This window comes from Haliotis rufescens, unplaced genomic scaffold, assembly GCF_023055435.1.
Source record: "Haliotis rufescens isolate VD_foot unplaced genomic scaffold, xgHalRufe1.0.p SCAF_1, whole genome shotgun sequence".
Taxonomy (NCBI): domain Eukaryota; kingdom Metazoa; phylum Mollusca; class Gastropoda; order Lepetellida; family Haliotidae; genus Haliotis; species Haliotis rufescens.
The window spans coordinates 18,266,131-18,282,421 of record NW_025963779.1 but is presented as its reverse complement, the minus strand read 5'-3'; the positions used below and the strand labels follow the sequence as shown (position 1 = coordinate 18,282,421).

Below are 16,291 nucleotides of genomic sequence, written 5' to 3'. Positions count from 1 at the left end.
AACATAATCGGGGCGAACCGGGATTCGAACCCATAATCATTGGTTTCTGGCATGTCCAAGGGACGCAACTCTGCACAGCAAATTGCAACGTATTAGACGACTGGGCGACCCGTGCCCCCTTCATATGATGTGTGTAAGTCAGTTCCATTGTGTTAATAATCATTCTTTGCCTTGTGAGAAAATAAAGCCTTCTGATCCCTTCCCTAAAAGACACAGACATTTTGAACTTCATCTGTAAGGAGCTTGTCACTTTTACTCTTGTTTTCCTTTGAATGCACATTTTTCAAATTATGATATTGGCAATAGCCAGGATATTTGATACAATCATTTATTTCCAAGAAATACTAAAATGAGAAGAATTACAAGTGTTGCATTGATGTCAACCTTTATCATCTATTGGATAGGGAAAGGCTTTTGTAGTTTTATTTAAAAATGTATATGTGGGTGAGTAATCTGTAGATAACCTGTTTTTTGAAGATAAATAAAAATGGCAACATGAGTGTAGGCCTCGAATATTTGTGTGAAAAGTGTTACATTAATCTGAAATATTTGTTACCCCAAAAATGATTTTCTAAGGAGGCCTGTGTGTTTTTACCTACATATGCTATATGAGATCCAGCTTCGTCTGAATTAGGCGTGAATCTCCTCCGGGGCGTGTACACTTCTGTATACAGAGTCACGAGGTGTTCTTCACCAGATGATGTAAACACTCCAGTCACAGACCTTCAGTTGCTCTTACCCAAGTCTCATAGCAACCTTTAGAGAAATGCCTCATGGTTATGGAATAAAAATCAACAAAACCATTTCCTCAATCCTAAGAAATATCGGCTAAAAGCGGAGTCCATTGTATGATTCTGACTATATCACAAGCATGTGTTTATGAATCACTGTAAAAAAATTGTGATACCAGGTGTTTGCGAATAGGTGAGCATATCCTGCCTCAACGGTGCACATATCACAAACGCTTGCAAGGGCAAGTCAGTTGTTCACCTGAAAAAACACAGGAATATATAATAAGTGCATTTATAATGTGCCAGATACCATTCACCAAGTGGATGCTCATAGCGCTACACTATTATTACCCCGGTCAATGGATCAGTGAGCACTCGATTTTCATTCTCAACTCCCTGGGGAGTATGGTACAAGTCAAAATAGGGACATTATTTTTGTCACTGTTATGTTAAATTTGGAAATGTGCTTCACTTGTCTGCCATAAGATCTTATGAAAGCTTTGCTAAGGTCATGAATGTTGTAACCCAGATCAAACAAACCTGATAATTGATGAGTTCTATTTGACACTCTCTGAAATATTCATAGAAAGAGCATTGTCAATTGTGAATCAAAAGTTGTGAAATGTAGACACCTCAAGATGGAGCTGCAGGAATATTGCTCGACATGAAGGGAAAGTTGACAATTGGAAAATTGAAGTAATCCCAGACTTGTGTATGTGTGGTACGTCATTTCGGAAATGTAGTTTCGCTAATGCTGTATAAAGATAGACAGATTGAAGATGAACTGTTTTTACATTGTTGTGATTTTAAAATGCTGACAGATCAATAATACATGAATAGATCATAAGGTGATCATAATGAAATTATTCATTTATTGATTTCAACTTCCTGATCTACATCAGGAAATACAAATTTGTTTTTAAATTGTTGTGATTATAAAAATAATTTTGCAATACAAATGCTGATAACAGTATTTTGGTCATCAGCAAATAAATACATGAAGATAAATCAATAATGCAAATAAAGTATCTAATGAGTTGTGAAAAATATCCATTTTTTAAATTTGAACTTCCTGATCTACAGCATTAGACACACACATATCTGCATGATAGACACAGGGTACAGACACACATTGCTTGTCTGCATGATAGACACAGGGTACAGACACACATGGCTTGTCTGCATGATAGACACAGGGTACAGACACACACATTGCTTGTCTGCATGATAGACACAGGGTACAGACACACACATTGCTTGTCTGCATGATAGACACAGGGTACAGACACACACATTGCTTGTCTGCATGATAGACACAGGGTACAGACACACACATTGCTTGTCTGCATGATAGACACAGGGTACAGACACACACATTGCTTGTCTGCATGATAGACACAGGGTACAGACACACACATTGCTTGTCTGCATGATAGACACAGGGTACAGACACACACATTGCTTGTCTGCATGATAGACACAGGGTACAGACACACACATTGTTTGTCTGCATGATAGACACAGGGTACAGACACACATTGCTTGTCTGCATGATAGACACAGGGTACAGACACACACATTGCTTGTCTGCATGATAGACACAGGGTACAGACACACACATTGCTTGTCTGCATGATAGACACAGGGTACAGACTTCAATGGAATCGTTGTGCTGGTTTTATGCAATACCCTTGTGAAGAGCCTGTTGGACAATGAAGACAACATCTGGCACATTCAGATAAAGACTGACATGTTCCGTGATAGCCACCTCATGTGTTTAGAGTATATACACTAAACACAGTGCTATTCAGATGCTAGTGTTGTGTGCGTACAGTCTATTGACAGGGAAGAGAATTTTCTGCAGGTCTGCGGAATTCAGTGGAAATTTGTTATGTCAAGGTTCACTTTTGCGATACACACAATACCATATACCGCATTCGACGTAATAAGCGCCCAGGGTGCTCTCAAAATCTCGTAAAATCAAAAGATCGTAAATTTCGCCTGAAATGTTTACATACGACAGATATATTTTTCCAGAATTTAATTGCCCATAATTAAGGGTGATATAACACAAGAGTGTGTATTATTCACGAATAAATAAGTCTTGTGTACATTGATCAATCGGAAGGGGTGCTGGTTGGGATTGTTCACTCGCCAATATATTAGCAAAAATCACCGTGGGCGCTTATTAGAGCGGGGCGCTTATTACATCGAATACGGTACTCATAAATGATACAGTCCCCCAGAACCCTCAGGTTAACGTTGTTTTTTCAAATACATCCTATCCCTGTATAGATACAATGCAATGCTCTTTGTATGCCAATGTGTAGTCTGTCTTACAGACCCTGATACAAATATATCAAATACAGCCCATGCAAGTCTATAATGTTTGGCAAGATAGATTACTGCACTGTCTGATAATTAAGAGTCTCTGGGCCCCTTGTTATTATATATTTATTAAGATAATTGGACAACTATTTTTTTCTGTTCAATATGTTCATATGATATAATGGATAATTGTTAAAAGCGGGATTTAACCATACTCACTCACTCACTCCAAGCTTTCTCTGATACTGATGTGGGAAGTGTTTGAATTACAAATATTTTGGTTATGTTGTTTTATGATTTGAATTGATGTGGTTTATTTGGAACATTTTGAGCGTGTGTAATACAGTTATGTGGTTTTATGGACTGAAAATATGACATTTAATCTTCAGGCAAACACATTTGCAAAATGAATATGGGTGGTCAGTGGTTTTTGTCTGTCTTTTTGTAAGAAACAGTGTTCTGCAAGATGTCAGAATTTTCTCCTTAAATAAATAAAATTATGTGATCAAATGCAGGCATCTTACAGATTTCAGCTGTCAATGGAACCAAAACTGTCATCATTTAAATAAAAATGTTTGATATAATCTACATAATTTCTCTATAATTCTTTATATGTTTGCATCAGAACCTCATTAATTTGAATGAGGTAAGGATTGGCCGAGCTGTCAAAGTTGTATAGAACTCGCTCCCTTCGTTGTTCCAGGATACGCTTACTGTGAAGGCAGTGTTAAATCCAACTCATACACTTAATCAAGTTCCATGGATGTCATCTGTTAATGGCAAACAATACATGAATAGTGATATGGACAGCATTCAAGGCTTTAAATGGTGGACATGTGGAGGACATTTCCAAATTTGAGGCATTAGTAATAAAAATAATGTGTGAAGCAATTCCCTTATTTTCACTTGTTTTTTCAGGTGAACACTTGCCTTGCCTTTGCATGTGTTTGTGTCTGGTTCCAGGGGTGGGGAGGAGGTGTTCGTTAACATCTGATATCATCACTATTTGTTAGTGATTCATAAACACATGCTTGTGATGTCAGAATCATACAATCGACTCTGCTTTTAGCAGAGATTTCTTATGTCTGTGGAAATGGTTTGTTTACAACTACGTCCTATTTTAAAGAAACAATTCGTGTGATTTAAAGTTCCAGATTTGTATAGTGTTAACAGTCTTTTTTGAAAGAAAAAAGAATGAAATACATGGCATGGAAGAAGCTCACATTCTATGCAGGATGCGATGGAAAGATACAATTTTTTTTGAAATTGTATCATTGAATCATGTTTCATAACACATAGTTTCATTGCACTTCAGAGAATTGGTGAAAAACATAACTCTTTTTGCTGAAAAACTGAGGTATTTCCACAACAAAAAGAAATAGATTATAAACAAAAAGCATCATGTTTACGTGAGGATCTTGCGGTGTTTATATAACGACATGCTAGTATTTTTGTTCATGTCAGTCATGTAAGCGATGTTGTGCCCAAACTGATAACCCCAATCCAGCCTCACAGAGAGCCCACAGGGCAGCAACAGACACCTCCGTGAAATACTTACTTCTATAGGTGGAGCTGCAGATTTAGGCACCAGGGGTGTTTTATCTCCAACTTGAATTGTGTTACCTAACTTGTTGATCTTAAAGCATCTTTCTGGTTATGTGAACACATATTCAGTTTACAGTGATGAACTGTTATCTTGCCTGAATCCAATTTTTGGCAATACCAAAGGGATATAGCAGCTGAAAAGTTTTTATATTCACAACCAGCTAGCTAAGAGTGCTGTCTCTTCCATCATTAGGTTTGAGTGATGGAGTCACAGTGGTTTAAGTCTGCTTTCTAATTATTATTTTTTATTCTATTTATTTTTCATTAGTGTCTGCTGAATGCATTATATTCTTTTCAGAATTTATTTTAGAAACAATTTGCTACTTGTTTTATTTTTTATACCCCCGACAAAATGTCGGGGGTATATAGTTATACCAAGATTCCGTCCGTCCGTCCGTCTGTCCGATGGTCCGAAAACTTTGTCCGCGCGATTTCTCTTAAACTATTCAGTGGATTCATCTAAAACTTAGTACATATAATCTGTGTCATATGGAGGCGTGCAGTCAAAAGAAAAAAATTGTTTTCATTACTTTTCCATTTTTTTATGAATTTTTCAAACCGTAACGTCCATCTGAAAACTTTGTCTGCGTGATTTCTCTTAAACTATTCAGTAGATTCATCTCAAACTTAGTACATATAATCTGTGTCATATGGAGGGGTGCAGTCAAAAAAGAATTTAAAAATTCATTAATTTCCATTTTTTTATGAATTTTTCAAACCCTAATGTCCGTCCGAAAATGTTGTCCGCGCGATTTCTCTTAAACTATTCAGTGGATTCATCTCAAACTTAGTACATATAATCTGTGTCATATGGAGAGGTGCAGTCAAAAGAAAAAAAATGTTTTGATTACTTTTCCATTTTTTGGGGAATTTTTCAAACTCTAAGTGACTAACCCTATCCTAGCTATTTAATTTGTAACTACTGACACACTAGGGGGGTCGGGGGTATTAGTGAGCCACGCTCACTTTTGCACTTGTTCGTGCATTTTATTATATCATAATAGAGATTGTTCCAGTCCAGAGTGATGTTTTGGTTGTACTAGTTGCATTGTCCCTCTGTTGTAAACAAGAATATTCAACATAATTCATTGTTATAAAATCTTTGAAATAAATATTGATTAATGATTTTACATATTGTATGGTTATCAATGCTTACTGATGCTAATGCACGTTTTTGATGGATGTCTTTTTCTATTACAGACAACAGAAAATGAGATATCTTTTGGACCTTTGAAATTAAACCAGCACACAATGTCGGTAAGTTCATGGCACTTCATTCATACTCCAAGAGGTGCGGAGAGATAGCAGTCACTTCGCCTTGTGTCACATCGCGCCTTGGAGGTTGCTATGGTTTCTTTACGTAACTGGGATATCCACGAATGGCATATTACCTTATTGCATTGACATACAATCTTAAAAAGTTCTTGTTCCGTCAAATGTGAGAGACATACATAAGAAATGTTACTTAATTTATTGATCTGCCAAACCTAAAATAAGATTTGATTTCCTATTTGTTTTTTATCTACTGTTTCCTAAAGCACTGTTTTTATTGTTTGTCAGATCTTTTGAAAAGAAGTTATCAGTTTTCTTTTTTGATCTTTTTGAAAATAATTATAGATATGTATATACTTACCAAATGTGAAGCATTCTCCACAAGAATATTGTTGCCTTCTACGGTATTTCTAGATTTGAATAATTATTTAGAAGACCAGCACTGGATTGGCTGTTTTATTTTTATTTTTCCCTACCTTTTACCATTGAAAAAAACAGTAATAAATTCAATAAAAGATGGTAGGTGACCCTAGGATGGCCACATAAACATTATATTCATGATTATTTATGGCATTTATGAATCATGTACTTTTATGGTTAGGCAACATATCTTATAGCAATAACCAATTTTTCAAACCTTTAAGCCATAGTGTTATTCAATGACCATTATTCAGTATCAATATGCACACAATATATCATGACATTAAGATATTGTGATGAGCAAGTTATGTTTTGATGCATTGATATCTATCGGTGATATACAGGGGGAATGAAAGATATATAGAGTTATGTTGATACACAGAGCTAGGCGGCACTTCATCCCTGGTGATGTAAATGCCAACACCAGCACCGAACACATCCACAATCTGGGAGCATGTGTACAGTACATTTTAAGAAATAAAAATAACACCACGGAGAAATAGCAACTTGTTGGCACATTGAGGTAACCTATAGCGGAACCCAGAATACTTCCCTTGGAACTAGTTTTCTTTCATAGAAATGTACTGTAAAAATACCGATCGCATGATTATTTTACCAAACATTTCAGAATTAATACCCACTTGACAGGAGCAGCAAAACAAAGGAAATCATTCTGCTCCTACTCACCATCAGTAACAATAAACGATGAACCCGTGAACTGAGTGAGTGAGTGGGTGTGTTGGTGAGTGGGTGTGTCGGTCAGGTATGTTCCAGTATTATTTCGGTGGGGGAATCTATGAAATGCACACAATGTACCCATTTAAGTCTTGATATAGACACCTTGAATTTGTCAACCTTTTCTATTTTGTTTCTATTGGTTTGTTGTCTGTACAAATTTCTTGTCTTAAGGTAGCTATATTAGATTCACAAGAGCTTCTTGTCTTAAGGGGGTGGTCGGGTAGCCTAGTGGTTAAAGCGTTCGCTCGTCACGCCGAAGACCCGGGTTTGATTCCTGACATGGGTACAATGTGTGAAGCCCATTACTGGTGTCCCCAGCTGTGATATTGCTGGAATATTGCAAAAAGCGGCGTAAAACCATATTCACTCACTCACTCTTGTCTTAAGGTAGTTGTATTAGATTCACAAAGGCTAGACCCGTGAAGATCCAGGGTAGAATAGGTCTTCAGCCACCCATGCTTGCCGTAAGAGGCGACTAATGGGATTGGGTGGTAAGGCTCTCTGACTTGGTTGATGCACGTCATCATATCCCAATTGCGTGGAATGATGCTCATGATGTCAATCACTGGATTGTCTGGTCCAGACTCGGTTATTTACAGACCACCGTCATATAACTGGAATATTGCTGAGTGCGGCATTAAACAACATGAAACAAACAAACAGAACACAAGCGCTACATTACTGATTGCCAATTAGCAGTAATTATGAACACCTATAAGGTCTTGTTGACTCAGGGGAGAGGCAAAGAGCATTGAGAAGAGTTTCTGGAGTACTCGAAGTATGTGTTATGTAAGCCCGGCGAGATTCCTGGCTTCTCACCGGGAATGTCTGGCATGGTTATAGTGGCTTGTTAGCCTGCACATCCGAGCCCCAGGCAGGCAACAGGTAGGGGGCTGAAGACATTAGCATGTTTCCATAGATGCTAGAGATTCAGATTCAGAGGAGGCGGTGCAAGTTGGATTCTCTGTACTAGTGACCTTTACAGAGATTACATGCCACAGACATGTTCACTTAAAGAATTTAGACTCTTTAACCTGTATACAGTTTGCTTTTAATTGTGAATGGTTATGACACTCCTTGAACAACCTTGTGTGGAGAAATGATTTGCATATAGTATATTTGTAATCAGCTTAAACAACTGGGATTTTGACAAGGTAGCATTTGCAGAAACATTTGCCATGGTGCGGCAAGAGTACTGCTGTGTGACATCAGGTAAAAAACACATACTTTTTATGCAAATTATGTGAGTGGCAGGTGCTAGCAGAAGGGTTGGTTGGTTGGTTTGTTGTTTTACGCCGCACTCAGCAATATTCCAGCTATATGACGGTGGTCTGTAAATAATCGGGTCTGGACCAGACAATCCAGTGATTGATATCACGAGCATCGATCCATGCAATTGGGATCGATGACATGCATCATCTAAGTCAGTGAGCCTGAACACCCGATCCCGCTAGTCGCCTCTTACGACAAGCATAGTCACCTTTTACGGCAAGCATGGGTTGCTGAAGACCTATTCTACCCCGGATCTTCATGGGTCCTAGCAGTAGGGCAGCACATGCCTAATCTTTTTGCAAACACCTGGTGTCTTTACTGATTTTCAGTGATACATTTTTAAGGCTGTTTTGCCTTTTACACACAATAGAATCTTGTTTTGCCAAGATATTCTCTGACATACATTTTATATATATTTTAGGAAAATGTCTTTTATGAATTGTAACTGATGGATAAGAACTTATAAAAATACAGGGTTTAGTCTGGCAGAAAGTAGTCTCACATTCAAGATGGGAGTCTTATCACATCCAATCCTTTAAATTGAGGAACATAAATTTAAAAAGTTCCTATTGCTGAGATGATTGTGGAAATATGTATCCCAAGTTCATTCCCCTTTTGATGAACCATACAAATATGGTGAAACTGCTTTATTTTGAAATCACGAACATAATCCCAGGAAGGCATGTGGGTATGTAATTCCCCTCTCTCAAATGGACACCTAGTGACGTCACTGAGACAAACCCATGTCAGTACTGTCATCAATGGAATCAAACAAAATTGGTATCAAGGGCCTACAGAATCTTTGGCGTCAGACAGATTAGTCGTCCTCAGACACACAGCATTCCTCTTTTACTAGCTGCAAGAATTCCACCAGAGAAAATCAGGGGCTTAATACCTCCTTATCTGTGATGTGCCACATTGCCTTCAATTAAGGCAGACATTGACGGTATCCCTGTTTTTGCCAGAGTTGCTCTGATGGATCTATAAAGACCTGATAACAGTGCCTATTCCAAGTCAGCTGACAATATGGTGTGTCGAAATTGTGACTGGAACATGGAACAGCAAACATCAACAGCAAACATCAACAGCGTACATCAACAGCGTACCCTGCCATCAGCGTCTTTGCATTCTTGAACTAAGCCTAGGTTTCTCTTTTCTAATGAATATGAATGAGAAGGCAATGATAAGGAGCAAGCTTTCTATTTCAGGAATGAAATTGAAATCTTTGGATTCTCGTTGATTGCACTCTAAAACAAAGACCATTGGAAGAAAACGCAAGCAGCCCGGCTTAAATTGTTTTCACTTTTTGATGCCATAAGCCATGTTAAATTCATGAGTTGATCCCACCAAATTTGTGAGCTGTTACGGTGAACTTGCAATTGGGATATGATGTGAGATGATGACGGAACACATGCAGCATATTGTTGTCTCAAGGATCACAATTTAATGGCTGGATTCAGATCTCGGTCCCAGTTTGTCGTCAAGTATAAATGGCTATCTCCACATTTTGGACAGTGAGGTGCTGATAGGTGAGTCAATCGATGCCATTACAAGGCACAGTGTTGCACATTTCGACCCTCACGTAGATTTCTGGTGTAATTACGACATTCAATATGGCCATCGACTTGGCAATGGAACATTTTCAAATCATGAATCTTCTTCATCTTCTTTTAACTAAACCTTGCCATTTACAGTGACTGTGTGAGGAGGTTATGAAGACCATTTCTCGGTGGAAGCTGGGAACGGATGAAAACCATCATAGGATGATGATGAGCATGTGAAGACATGTATAAAATTGATCATGTTATTTTGGTCCAATTTCCTCAAATGTGAATATGGTCGATCAGTGTCTACGTTGTTACTGTTACACTGAGGGAGTTTTGATGGTTATTTTTCTCTATAGATAGCAGTGAATTACACTGAAGCCTCTTACACAAGAGAACAAAGTAGCATGTTTGTGACAGTTTCAGTCTAATGTCATGAAGATTTCTGTAAATTCTCCAATATAGTGATTTGTCTGAATTTCTTACCATGTGAATGAATTGAGAGTTTATATTAAAACATTTGGAAATGCAAAAAACATAATATAGGTTGTTACTTGGTGTACACATTTTGTTGTCAGAATCATACTGAAATATGATAAGAATAAAAATAAAAATGCAAACACACATTTGTATTAAAATTTCTTTTAAGCTTTATGAGTAGGGTGAAACAAAAAAATTAAAAAAAAGAAACATGCAATTTACGTCTCATGTCGCAATGCTTTATAAGTCTTTTGAAAGATTGTAATTTTATGTCAAAGTTGGAAAGCATTGTGTCATTAGACAGAAAGGTAAGGACTCAACATAGGACTGAGGTACTTCTAAAGATGGGATTGTTAAACAAAATTGTCGAAGACCATAGCTTTCAAAAATAGTGTTATCATGAACAAGGTTACCATGAAATAGGCTGATAACTTATTTATCATATCTGTCTAAAAGGTAGTATCTGGCAGGGTCCAGTTTTATACCTGGATAAAATTAGTTTTAAGTGTTTCCATATTGAGACTGGGGATGCGATGATATGATAATAAGGGTCAAGAGATGCTATTTCTGGAAATCTTTTAACCTGATTTGGAATCTACTTGGCGGAAAGCTCTCCATCCTATCTTGTGAACAGATTAGGACATTTGTGTTGAATTACCACACCTCTGACCTGAGACAGAGAAGAACGGGGATAGAGACATACATCTCACTAAACATCTGGGTAGCGACATACATCTCACTGATGACCTGGAATAGAGACATACATCTCACCGATGACCTGGAATAGAGACATTCAACTCACTGATGACCTGGAATAGAGACATACATCTCACTGATGACCTGGAATAGAGACATACATCTCACTGATGACCTGGAATAGAGACATACATCTCACTGATGACCTGGAATAGAGACATTCATCTCACTGATGACCTGGGATAGAGACATTCATCTCACTGATGACCTGGAATAGAGACATACATCTCACTGATGACCTGGAATAGAGACATTCAACTCACTGATGACCTGGAATAGAGACATTCATCTCACTGATGACCTGGAATAGAGACATACATCTCACTGGTGACCTGGAAGAGAGACATACATCTCACTGATGACCTGGAATAGAGACATACATCTCACTGATGACCTGGAATAGAGACATTCAACTCAATGATGACCTGGAATAGAGACATACATCTCACTGATGACCTGGAATAGAGACATACATCTCACTGATGACCTGGAATAGAGACATACATCTCACTGATGACCTGGAATAGAGACATACATCTCACTGATGACCTGGAATAGAGACATACATCTCACTGATGACCTGGAATAGAGACATACATCTCACTGATGACCTGGAATAGAGACATTCAACTCACTGATGACCTGGAATAGAGACATACATCTCACTGATGACCTGGAATAGAGACATACATCTCACTGATGACCTGGAATAGAGACATACATCTCACTGATGACCTGGAATAGAGACATTCAACTCACTGATGACCTGGAATAGAGACATACATCTCACTGATGACCTGGAATAGAGACATACATCTCACTGATGACCTGGAATAGAGACATACATCTCACTGATGACCTGGAATAGAGACATACATCTCACTGATGACCTGGAATAGAGGCATTCAACTCACTGATGACCTGGAATAGAGACATACATCTCACTGATGACCTGGAATAGAGACATTCATCTCACTGATGACCTGGAATAGAGACATACATCTCACTGATGACCTGGAATAGAGACATACATCTCACTGATGACCTGGAATAGAGACATACATCTCACTGATGACCTGGAATAGAGACATACATCTCACTGATGACCTGGAATAGAGACATACATCTCACTGATGACCTGGAATAGAGACATACATCTCACTGATGACCTGGAATAGAGACATTCAACTCACTGATGACCTGGAATAGAGACATACATCTCACTGATGACCTGGAATAGAGACATACATCTCACTGAGGACCTGGAATAGAGACATACATCTCACTGATGACCTGGAATAGAGACATACATCTCACTGATGACCTGGAATAGAGACATACATCTCACTGATGACCTGGAATAGAGACATACATCTCACTGATGACCTGGAATAGAGACATACATCTCACTGACGACCTGGAATAGAGACATACATCTCACTGATGACCTGGAATAGAGACATACATCTCACTGATGACCTGGAATAGAGACATACATCTCACTGATGACCTGGAATAGAGACATACATCTCACTGATGACCTGGAATAGAGACATTCATCTCACTGATGACCTGGAATAGAGACATACATCTCACTGATGACCTGGAATAGAGACATACATCTCACTGATGACCTGGAATAGAGACATTCATCTCACTGATGACCTGGAATAGAGACATACATCTCACTGATGACCTGGAATAGAGACATTCATCTCACTGATGACCTGGAATAGAGACATACATCTCACTGATGACCTGGAATAGAGACATTCATCTCACTGATGACCTGGAAGAGAGACATTCATCTCACTGATGACCTGGGATAGAGACATTCATCTTACTGATGACCTGGAATAGAGACATTCATCTTACTGATGACCTGGAATAGAGACATACATCTCACTGATGACCTGGAATAGAGACATTCATCTCACTGATGACCTGGAAGAGAGACATTCATCTCACTGATGACCTGGGATAGAGACATACATCTCACTGATTACCTGGCTGAAATGTGGGGCCAGATATTAAGCTCAGCTGAGGGAGATTCAAATACTGTCTTTGATGTATATGGTCCAGAAGTTTTCATCATCCAGTGAGAGCAGCGCCACCTGGATGCAACATCCTGTCTAAACCAGAAACTGGCTAGTGGTCATTTAACACCTCATGGACGTCTCCTTGAATTTGGTTGGCAATTATTTACTGTAAACGTTTCTAACTGATATTGGCAGCCTTCAACTTAACATTCAACAAGACTTTCTTTCTTTCAAGGATTGTTTGTTTGTTTGTTGTTCAACGCCGCACTCAGCAATATTCCAGCTATTTGGCGTGGGTCTCTAAATAATCGAGTCTGGACCAGACAGTCCAGTGATTGACATCATGAGCATCGATCCACACAATTGGGATACGATGATATGCATCAACCAAGTCAGCGAGCCTGAGCACCTGATCCCGTTAGTCGCCTCTTATGACAAGCATAGTCGCTTTTTACGGCAAGCATTGGGAATAAAGTTCATCATCAGCGAGCACTTTAACCACTTTAACTCCAATGGATAGTGGACCCGTGAAGATCCGGGTAGAATAGGTCTTCAGCAACCCATGCTTGCCCTAATTGGCAACTATGACAGATCGGGATCTGGTGGACAGGATCGCTGACTAGGTAGATGCATGTCATCGTATCCCAATTGCGTTGATCGATGCTCATGATGTCAATCACTGAATTGTCTGGTCCAGATTAGATTATATACACACCGCCATCATAAAGCAGGAATATTGCTGAGTGCGGCATTAAACAACATGAAACAAACAAACAAAACACAAGAGCTACATTAATTTTAAACATTCTCGTTTGACTCCACTTAAACCCATTCTATAATGTCCAGTTATTGTGTTAACCTTCCTTGCTATTGTTGCTAAATAATCTCCTCAATCACCCATTATGGAACTGTCGGAGGAAATGATGGAACCATGTCATCTTGCACTTCATCAAATTGACGTGTAACGTATGATGACATCTTCCCAGCAGGAGTCGTCTTAACACTATTTAACACACTTAACACTATTTAACACACTTAACACTATTTAACACACTTAACACTATTTAACACACTTAACACTATTTAACACACTTAACACTATTTAACACACTTAACACTATTTAACACAGTGATGCCTGCTGGGATGTGCAGGTGCTCACTGTCGAGGTGTTTGGGAGAGTTCTCATGAAGCAATGCTTTGAGCATCATATAGGCTATCGTACAAGTTTGGTTTGGGATGGTAAATATCCTGTATTAGGAAGAAACATTGTATTTAGGGAGCCTTAGCAAGCTAAATACATAGTGTTTATCCCAAACAATGTAAGTCAAGTTTATTCCCAAGATGTTGCTTACACGTGTAAAAAATCTCAACTATATCCCTGATAGCTTCATACACTGATTTTGGTATTTTAGACAATCATTTCAATATTAATGATGAGAATTATCCCAGTACTTTGTCTAGATCCCTGATAGTCAATTCTGACTCAAACGCCAATAGACAAGGGCAATGCTGTGTTGGAAAACACTGAAGGTAGTACCTACCTAACCTATTTTAGATGCATATTTTTCTGGAACACACTCCAATGGATGCTGTTTTTGTCTGTTGGCCCCACTGAGAAACCTACAGTTATATGATATAGGGGGTTGTTGAACAAAAAGGGAATTCATTCATGGCATGTCATACATTGCTCATGGCGAGGGTAAATAGTAGCTGTGTGACAACAGTCTTTAACCTTTGAGGCAGATGTAGTATCACCTTGTTGTCATAGTACAGTGTCAGTAGAATGTGGAGCCACCTTAGGAACAGGGGGAGATAACACACTAACATAAAGAGATTATGATGCAAAACTGTAAACCTGTAATGATTTCCCTATGTGCCTCTACAGGAAAGTGTGAATCTGACCATCTTCCTGAGGCAAGGGAGTTAACTGATTATGAAAGTCCAGTTTCCAACCTTGCCGAACTAGGCTGCGATTATGGAGTTATATTTTGGCTGGACTAATGAGTCTATGCATAATCCAATCAAAATCGTGTAACGAAATTGACATCCGGTTCGTAAACTGCTGTGCAGATTTTGGTCAATTGCAAGATTTGTTAAGCATGTGTACCGACAACTTAGTGTCAACAGATATTTTCCCAATTGTTTCATGTTTTTTGATCAAGGTGCGTATGTGAACAGATGCAATTTGCGAAGTAAGACCCGTTTTATGACAAAATAGATCTTGATTATTGATCAGACTGGGCGACACGATTTTGTTTGAAACAAATGCAAGTGATATGAGATGTGGAATCTGATTGGTCAATAGGAGGAACATAGAAGGGACATAACTCACAATAGCCACAGGTGGCCCTATGATCAAGTCCAGAAAGTCCATCCTAGTTCGGCACTGGTGGAAACTGGACTTTTACAGTCAGTTAACTCCCTTGCCTCTGGAAGATGGAATGGTTGTAAACAAGTACACCAAGCACAATGGCAAGTACACAAACCTTTCTTGTTTCATTTGGCCAGCTAGTTTTATGACTTTAATAATACCTATTTAAGAAAGGTTAAATACTCTTGATACAAACCAGCAGACACCCTTAACTCACCATTGGATGAGTTGATAGGAGAGACAAGTATTTTACTGATTCTAAGCATCAAAATACACTGTGATGCTACCCTGTGAAGCAGTACAGCTATCCACTGTAGTGATGGGGATAAATACACTCCCAGGTGCCTGGCTTGATTCCTTATCCAAGGACTTCAGATTGAGGGGGTCTTTGTGTTGAAACAACCTTTACTTGTCATTATCAAATGAAGGTGCTTGTCTACGAGTTTCATCTCTAAACAGACAGAGTGTTACCTTGGAATATTTGACATAACTCTTCTAGTTCCTAGTTTGTTTTCTGACATGGATATTGCTGGCAGGATTCATCAGATACGCCGACAATGTGGCGAGCTTCGAGGTCGTATCCTAATTCCTGCCTTAGAGTAACTTATTCTCACAAAGCATTATTCTTTCAACAACAGGAATATAACTTCTTCTTCATCAATATATAAAGCCACATAGAGAATGAGGGACATCGTCTTTGATGGTCTTATACACACAGGTAGTGAGCCAAGTGT

General features: G+C 38.6%; 1 protein-coding gene across 3 annotated transcripts in view; it reads left to right on the top strand.

Annotated features, from left to right (window-relative positions):
- LOC124150117 (high affinity cAMP-specific and IBMX-insensitive 3',5'-cyclic phosphodiesterase 8B-like) overlaps positions 1-16,291 on the top strand; it is a 263,092-nt gene that overhangs the window by 189,585 nt on the left and 57,216 nt on the right. For all 3 annotated transcript variants that reach the window (XM_048392389.1, XM_048392388.1, XM_048392393.1), the window contains one exon: positions 5,865-5,921. In XM_048392389.1, the coding sequence (XP_048248346.1) occupies positions 5,865-5,921 (57 nt within the window). The remainder of the gene's footprint in view (positions 1-5,864; positions 5,922-16,291) is intronic.